This window comes from Crocodylus porosus, unplaced genomic scaffold (genome assembly GCF_001723895.1).
Source record: "Crocodylus porosus isolate Cpor-Errol unplaced genomic scaffold, CroPor_comp1, whole genome shotgun sequence".
Taxonomy (NCBI): Eukaryota; Metazoa; Chordata; order Crocodylia; family Crocodylidae; genus Crocodylus; species Crocodylus porosus.
Window position 1 is genome coordinate 35,258,495 of NW_017728911.1, and position 9,290 is coordinate 35,267,784.

General features: G+C 43.7%; 1 protein-coding gene across 1 annotated transcript in view; it reads right to left on the reverse strand.

The window, feature by feature from the left end:
• The window catches only part of CERS3 (ceramide synthase 3), a 79,620-nt gene that overhangs the window by 33,140 nt on the left and 37,190 nt on the right, over positions 1–9,290 (reverse strand). The window contains exon 10 of the mRNA XM_019533797.1: positions 8,652–8,808. Coding sequence (XP_019389342.1) covers positions 8,652–8,808 — 157 coding nt within the window. The remainder of the gene's footprint in view (positions 1–8,651; positions 8,809–9,290) is intronic.

The following is a 9,290-nucleotide window of genomic DNA, read 5'->3' on the forward strand; positions in this document are numbered from 1 at the left end:
ATCTGGTTCAGCAGGGGTCTAATGTTGCCCTTGCTTTTCCTCCGGCTCCCCACATATCTGAAAAATATGAGGAGCAAGGCTTCCAGGTTTTGCTAAAGTGCTTTCCTCTACTTCAGCCCATAGGCAGGGCAGACACCCCTCCCCACCCTTTACATCCATGCTATGGGGTTATACAAGTATCAGTGTATTGGTTAAAAATAGAAAACCCTCACTCCCCCACCCCACAACTAACTGACCAAGTCACCCTGGTACTAGAGGTGTGCAAAGCTGACAAAAAATACAGAGGGCAAAGTGCAAGCACTGTTCGGGGTGGAGTTATCCTAGCAAGTGTTTCACAACCCTTATTTCAACTCTGATGTATTGGTTTAACTGAAGCCATGCCCAGACACTCTTACTCATTCCCAGTGCAATCACTCCCACTGTTCCCATGGGATTTTTGACTGGGTGAAGCATAAGCAAGCACTGAGAAAGGGTATGGCTCAAGATGCTCCAGCTTCAAATAGCAGAGACAAATATAACCTCCCACTGTTTCAGGACATCAAGGGAACACTGCAAATGTGGCAGTAGTGCAATTTAGTCATGGGAGTCATATGACAGGTTTTAAAGGCCAACTTCCATATGCAAGATACAGCTCTGAAAACCTCTGGCACACCTATTAGCACAGTATGCTTTACGTGCCAACAAGGACCAAGGGTAAGGGTGGCCACTGTGAACCCCAATCTGGATTAAGATCTTTGCAAGGTTCGAACACAACATTTTGGAAATAAAGGGAGCGATAAGGGTCTTGAAACCCATTTTTCTATTACATTAAGGACCTGATCTGCAGTCCATTGAAAAAAATGGAAAGGCTCCCTTTGTCTTCTGCTCTGAGAGGCTTTGTATAAGGCCTTTTAAAGCCAGCTGAGTCACCTGGATTCCTTACCCAGGGTCTGCAAGCAATGTGTTTTGTTCAAGCTTTAAAGCACTATTGTCTCAAGACCCAAACACACTGTGCAATGGTTTTAAAATATACTTTACATCTTAATTTGCCATAACAACGTGGCTGTAAGTTGCTGTCACTCGCTCTCTCTTTCTGACCCTGGAAATAAAATGTTTAATCTCCCCAGGACTTTCCAGAAGAGATATTTTAAGTCAATGCATATGTACATACTTCTCCATATGTTTTTATAATTTGCCCAAAATATTCTCATATGTGCAGACATGATGACTAGACATGTTTCAGTGGTGCTTGAAACCTGATATAAGTGGGTAATTTAACCATGTAATTTGGACAGTATTACAGAAACACACTCTGCTTCCTAGCAACAAGTCCTTGGCCATCAAGAAGGCAGGCAGCAGCTCCTCATTTCAATTCCCTAACTTGAAAAGAAATAGTGCTGGATAAAGAAGGGTTTTTCCCTACGCAGAAGTGACCCAAGATGGATGGTTACGGGGCTACCCTTCAGGCTTTTATTCAGGTGAGGAGTCCTTTCCATGCTCAAATAGTGGCACAGCAGCCAAGTGAGAAAGGGGCCCGATCCAATTTTATCTTATTTAGATACCTAATGTTTTCCTAAAACAGAAATAAAGTGTGCAAGAAATGCAACTGTTCTGCTCAATTCAGTTCTCACCCATAGGAATGAGAGATACGAGATATGCACCAGACCCTGCTTTGGTCAGGCTGCAGCAGAACAGCTGTAAGCATTGCTGAACTGGCCCCTGGGGATTCCTCCTCCCCCACAGGTCCTGGGGTGATGGAGACCAGCTGCTGGGGCTTCTAGTGCTCACTGGGCCACCATCTCAGAGGGCTTGCTGGGACCATAGGACTTGGTATCAGTCTCTATACACCTGTCTGAGCAAAAGAAGTATGGCTCAGTGGTTAGGGCACTTGCTGGAGACTCAGAGGACCTGGTGCGGGTTCCCTGCCCCACACCAGGCTTCACAAATGCCCCTTGGCAAATCACTTAGTCTCTCCATTGTTCATGTTCCTATTTGTAAAAGCACTACTCTCAGTGTCACGAGGACAAGGTATATATAAAGCGGTAAGCTTTTCAGATACTATGGTATGGGCAGGGGGGGCACAAGGACCTAAGACAAGTAGAATCATAGAAAATGAGGGTTGGGAGGAACCTCAGGAGGTCATCCAGTCCTCAAAGCAGGAGGACCCCCAACTAAATCATCCCACCCAAAGCTTTGTCTAGCCAGGTCTTAAAAACCTCCAAGGATGGAGATTCTACAACCTCTCAGGTAACCTGTTCCAGTGTTTTACTACCCTCCTAGTTGAGAAAGTTTTTCCTAATATCTAACTTAAACTTCCTTTGCTGCAACTTGAGACCATTGCTCCTTGTTCTGTCATCTGCCACCCTAGTCTAGCTCCATCTTCTTTGGAACCACCCTTCAGATAGTTGAAGGTTTGCTATTAAATCCCCCTTCAGTCTTCTCTTCTCCAAACTGATTTATTTAGTCAGTCTCACTAAGTTATGTCCCCCAGCCCCTTTCTCACTCCCAACCATTTTTTGTTGCCCTCTGCTGGACTCTCTCCAATTTGTCCACATCCTTTCTGTAGTGGGGGGTCCAAAACTGGACACAGGACTCCAGATGTGGCCTCACCAGTGCTGAAGAGAGGGGAAGAATCGTTTCCATTGATTTTTGGGCAACAGACCTACCAATGCAGCCCAGGATGCCATTAGCCTTCTCTGCAACAAGGACACACTGCTGGCTCATATTCAACTTATTGTCCACTGCAACCTCCAGGTCCTTTTCCGCAGAGCTGCTGCCCAGCCGGTTGGTCTCCAGCCAGTACCAGTGAATGGGATTGTTCCATCCTAAGTGCAGGACTTTGTACTTGTCTTTACCAAACTTCCTGGGATTTCTTTTGGTCCACTCCTCTGATTTGTCAAGGTCTCTCTGAATCTCAGCCCAACTTCCAGCATATGTACTACTCCCCCCAGGTCAGTGTCATCTGCAGACTGGCTGAGGGTGCACTCTGTGCCATCTTCCAGGCAGATTTTTTGCTCCTTGGAGGTGGTGACAGGTTAGCTACTAGAAAATTTTCAATGCTGTTCCACTGACTCATGGCACAGGACCTGCAAAACAACTGCCTCACAACCCGGCTGTGCTGAGCACTTTGGCAGCTGATGTGGCTCTGTGTCATTAAACAATATCAATGTCTTCCTCCCAATTCAAAAATGACTTTGTTTTTTCATTCAAAGCACTGAACTGTTGTTTCAAGAAAAAATGTCAAAAATGGACTGTTTTCTGAATGAATTCCCTTAGTCCTGGGCTCAGAAACAAAACCTAAAATGAGGGCAACGGTTTTCTGGTATTCCACTGAAGCAGCAACTGCTATTTGCACAGAGTATGTGTGTAATAAATACATTGGTATAAAAATGCTGTCTTGAAAGCACCATTCTTTTAAAATCCAGCTTTACAGCTTTGGACGTGCAGGCTGACTTCACAGCCAAGTTTGCCACCGCTATGGAAAACAGGCTCCACATACAAGCCAGCTGAAGTCATCCATGCTGAAAAGGACCAGGACTGCTGCTGCTGCTACCACTGGAAAAATGGAATTGGAAACAACTTTTTCACAGCGCTGTATGAGGAATCACAAGTCCATGCTGAGAATGCAAGCTTGATGCCTTTCCATTTCTTATTGATGACTAATTCAAGGTCACTTTTATCTCGGACTAAATCAGTTCTGCCCCCTACAAAGACATACCTCCTGGAAAGCCTGGGGTATTGCACTATGTACTATATGGAAACCTGCACTGCCACTGCGGTTTCTGAGCATGTGGTTGTAGTGCACTCATGGTACCAGTCAGGAAAGATGGGGAACTGCTTACCCAGCTGAGGAAGGAGGAGGAGATTTCTCCCTTTGATTTCAGGAGAAAACAGTTGGGTGAATAAAGGCACAGAGAACTGTTATTTCAACCCCTGCATATAACAAACACTGAACATTCAGGGCTGTATGGTGGTCGACTCAACTCTGCATTTGTTATAGCCCATGTTTAGCTATCTATAAACACGTTTTGTGCAGAATCCCCTTCCAGAGATCTACGAGTTTGTGATTTCCAAGGAATTTGTTTTCTGCATTTTTCTGTATTAAACATTGGCTTCTATTTATACTCCTTGTTTTCCTGATTAATGCCAAGATCTACCTCCTCGGCAGACTTCAAAGCAGACTCCAAACTTCACAAGCTCCTTACGCTCTATTTATTAATTCCTCTAACTATGAAGACATTTAACCAAGTTATCATTATATGTATGGGCGCATCTGTATCCTACATAAAGAGGAGAACACAGGAGAGAGTGGGCTTTCCACGTTAAGGTCGTTGGTCCAATCGTACAGAAACGACCACTCCAATCTGTTTACGTATTTCAATCCTGCTGGTTGAAATGCTGTTATTTTCCTCACTCGTTTGCGATCCATATTTAAAAAATTGAGCTCATCTCCCCCCAAAATGCAGTTCAACTGACATCTCACCATACTGGATCAGCCTTCTCAGATGAGAGGAAAGAGTGACAAAGGAGCCCTACCCATGACCGAGGCTTTGTCCACACTTACTCTGGTGGCAGAAGTTGCAGCAGTAGATAGGAGCTACCACCAGGAAGCTGTGGGAGGAACATCTCCAAGTACCTTCTGCTAGCCAGGGGGCTGCAGCAGGCTCCTTAATCCATTGGCAAGGCGCGAGTAATTTTGCTGACGGAAGTAGGTTTCTTCTGGTGCAGAGGAGCTTTGGGGGCAGACGCTATCAGAACAGTATTGCTGGATCAGAGATTAGGCTGCACAAGCAAGCTAGCATGCTAAGAACCATGAACTTAAACAGACCTCAGAAAAGTACTGCCCTCTCTCAGACTCTCCTCTTACTAAGAGTGACAGAAACCAAAGGCAAGGCATCACTCAGTACAGAACCAGCAATCACTGCTTGGTAAGAGAGATCAGGAGAAACCTAGCGGTTTTCAAATCCAACCAGGAACGACTGCCCAGCTAGTGAGACGGAGGAGCCACTAAACGTGAAAGATGCTCGGGTTTTCAATACAAGAAAAAAAAAAATGTGAAAAAATGTTCTTAAAATTCCCTCCAACCTTGCCCTTGCTAAAAACTATGAAGGAAAACTAAACATCAATGTAGGAGGAGGGAGAGAAACCACAAACAGACCCAGTCTGTGGGCCACCTGCCATCATTTAGGAACGAACAATAGTGCCGTACGACACATGGCATAGAAACGTATGGTAAAGACCTACCACAAGCAAACAACTTTGGATCCTCTGTCCTGCCAATAAACTGAATCAATTATGGGATCTCTTAGCAATCCCTTTACATCAGTTAACCGGTGACCACAGAGCAAACAGATCTGGCATACGGGAGCAAGTCTAGTGACTACATACTGTTCTTGTTCAATATTGCAAGATACAGAAATAGAGGAATATGAAAACTAAACTTATTAGCTACTGCAAGAAGATGCTGGCTCTTTGCAGGAAATGTTTGTGCTGGTTTGTTATGGAGAGTTCTCCATATGCCAGACCAAAACGATAGATGTGACATCTATGAATGTAGTTGGATGTCAGGACAGGATACATGCCTATTTGTCAGCAATGAGAAGTTTCTAGGGAAGGTATTTTATTCTTCCCTTGCTTACATAATGCCAATATCCAGAATAGCTATTGGAGCCTGACTCAAAACAGAAATCTTTCCATCAAAGTCAGTGGGCAGAGGATCTGGTCATTATAGAAGAGATGGGGTTCATGCCAAAGGAAAACCAATGTTGCGTGTACCAAGGTTTTGGTTAGCTTTTTCTGGGGTGTAAGTTGTCATAATTGTCAATTTTTATTCTCAGACAAATAATAGCAAGATAAAATGGAATGAGATATTCCCCTTCTCCTAAAATAATCTGCACCATTAACAGCTTGAGAGAACTGAACTCACTGGCCCTTTCAGTTTCCTAGTTTCAATCCTTAGAAGAAACAGTATTTTCAAGACCGCAGCATGAACTTCCTCTACACTTCCAGAATGTTAAAGGCAGTTTCTGTAAATTACCAGGTCAAATACCACAGGAGCCATTCTTTGAAGTCATTTTTGCAAAGTGCTGATTTTGCTCCCCTTAATTAAGCTACTCTGAATACATTGCACCCTTTATAACAGTCCACCTGGAAATACTGCTGCATAAGGCATTTAAAAAGAAGTTGGCTATTAACAAAGAAGTCTCTGCAGGTGTTTCAGACAGGAATCTCCCATATGTAGGCGGGGTAGTTTATAATTTTATATGGCTCACTGGACTCGTGCTGGTCATCTGCCTAGAGGTGACCTTCATTCACTGTGAACTCTATAACGAAACTCCAAGACAGAAGCTAATGTCCAAAGGGTTTCAGTAAGCCATACAACTACAATCTTAGTCACAGGTGAGAATAAAATGTGGGTTTTGAATTGGGAGAGGCCCAACTACAGGAGGCTTCGGTATTTAATTTCAGAAGTGTATAAATCAATGAACTGCAGCATTCAGTCATTACCATTACACACTCATTCTCTGGCTCTGGAGCTGAAATATATTAGTAGCAGACTATATGTTATTGGTTTATCTGTCTTTCTCTCTCTCAAGGAAGGATATTGAAGTAGAGGTGCACTGGTATATTGGTTGCATATCGGATCTGCCCAGTAAAAGGAAAACTAACATTATTGGCACCTGACTTTTTTTTTGGCCAGTGGAGCTGATAATGTCATCAATAAATGCCAGGTGCACTGGTGACAGGGAGCTGCTCTCCACGTTGCCAGGCTGCATTCCTGTAAATCAACTATTGGATTGGTATTAGCCGATATGGCTCGTTAATAAATGGCCATTGGTATCAGCCAAGAAAATCTATGCACCCCTAATATTAAAAACTGCAAGTAGAGAAAGAGGAAATGTCTGAGGAAACAGCAGAACTTGTTTCCCATTATGAGCAGTTCAACTGTTATGATTATGTTCTTTGTCACTAGCTTTCTTATCTCTCGGTGTCACCTTTAAGTATCTGATTCATTAAATCACAAAAAATTAGGGTTGGAAGGGCCCTCAGGAGGTCATCCAGTCCAACCTCCTGCTCAAAGCGGGACCATCCCCAAAGCCAAGGCTTTGTCTAGCCATGTGGTAAAAACCTCCAAGGACAGACATTCCACCACCTCTCTGGGTAACCTGTTCCAGTGCTTTACTACCCACCTTGTGAGAGTTTGTCCTAATACCTAACCAACTCCCCTTGTTGCAACTTGAGACCATTGCTTCTTGCACTGTCATCTGCCACCACTGAATGCAGTCTGGCTCCGTCCTCTGTGGGACCCACCTTCAGGTAGTTGAAGACTGCTATTAAATCCTCAGTCTTCCTTGCCAGACTGAATAAGCCCCGGTCCCTCAGCCTCTCCTCAGAAGTCATGTGCCCCAGCCCCCAAACTATTTTTTTTTTGCCCTTTGCTGGACTCCAATTTGTCCACATCCTTTCTGTAGTGGAGAGCCCAACACTGAACACAATACTCCAGATGTGGCCTCACCTGTGCTGAAGGGGAAACTAACAGCAAACCGGGCTGCATTAGTAGGAGTGTTGCCCAAAGATCAACAGAAGTGATTAGTTTTCTCTGCAACAAGGGCACTGTTTGCTCATATTCAGCTTATTGTCCACTGTATCCCCAGGTCCTTTTCTGCAGAGCTGCTGCTTAGCCAGTTGGCTTTCAGCCAATACCAGTGCATGAGATTGCTTTGTCCTAAGTGCATAACTGTGTACTTGTCCTTACCAAACTTCGTGAGATTTGTTTTGGTCCAATCCTCCAGTTTGTTGAGGTATCTCCGAATGCTAGCACTTACCTCTACTCCTCCCAGCTTGGTGTCATCTGCAAACTTCCTGAGGGTGCATGCCATCCCGTCTTCCAGATTGTTAATGAAGATATCGAACAAAACCTGCCCTAGGACCAACCACTGGGGCACTCCACTTGACACCAGCTGCCAACTAGACATTAAGCCAGATTTGAACCTGATGACACTACCAGTTTTCTATTCACCTTACAGTCCATTCATCCAGCCTGTATTTCCTCAGCTTGCTTGCAAGAATGTTATGGGAGACTGTATCAAAGCCTTACTGAAGTCAAAGTATATAACATCCCGTGCTCTCCTTGCATCCACAAAGCCAGTCATTTTGTCATAGAAGGCAATCAGGTTGGTCAGGAATAACTGCCCTTATTGAGTCCAGGCTGACTGGTCCTAATCACCTTCTTTCCCATTCCTCACCTTTCCTCTCAGTCTTTGCAGTACCAGCCCACTCCACTTTGTAGGCCAAGTGACAATTGTTTCCTAGGTGTCCAATATTCACTAAACTGCACTGTAAGGTCCAATATTGACTAAGCTGTGCTAAGGTGCAGCTTAATTGCCATTATTACAGTGTAATAAGCCACTAGTTTCCCCAAGAACGCAGAACTGGATGATCTCAAATTCTTATTAAAATCTGGCCATAATATTACAGTGAGAGCTTGAGGGTGCCCAGGACAATTGAAAACCTTCAGGTTTTTGGTGGGTTTTCTTCTTTTCATTTTTGGTACCAAACAAGTGTGGCCCTAAGAGTTCAAGGAAAATGTAAGGATCAAAGTGTAAATTTGTCAAAGATACAATGCAGTTTTTGGATTTTCACACGTTTTGGCATATACCAAAATTGCTTACCCCTACGAAAATGAATTTTTTCAATACGTCGAGAATTAAGTTGCCCCAGTAAAGATGTAGGCCCTGCAGGGCCAGTAGCTGTCCATTGATGAGGAAATATGCTAGGACTGGAGTTGTGGAGTAATAAAGGGGCAGAATGATTGTACCACGCAGGATCCTGAAAAACAAATAGCATTGCTATGAAAGAGGAACCCACTCCAAGTACCAGCTGTACTATTTATAATTTTTCATTCTAAGTCAAGTTAGCTAAATCACCTGGCTATTTCCTGAACATAGACAAAAAAACCTCTGAAGAGACTAGGAATTTCATCAACAGATCTCAGCTCTACTGAAATATGCATCTTGCTATTAAAAGACAGTTTAGAAGCCAAGGAATTTTAGCTTTGAATGAAAATGGTCTGAAAAGGTTTAGAAATGTTCTATTATTTCCGTATGTGGGGTTTTGTATAGTAGGGCTGTTATAGCCTCATGCCAAAAGCTCGTCTAAAAATCTTTCCTAACTACAGGCATACCTCGATTTATTGTGCTTCACTTTATTGCGCTTCGCAGATATTGCGTTTTTTACAAATTGAAGGTTTGTGGCAACCCTGCGTCGAGCAAGTCTATCAGCGCCATTTTTCCAACAGCATTTGCTCACTT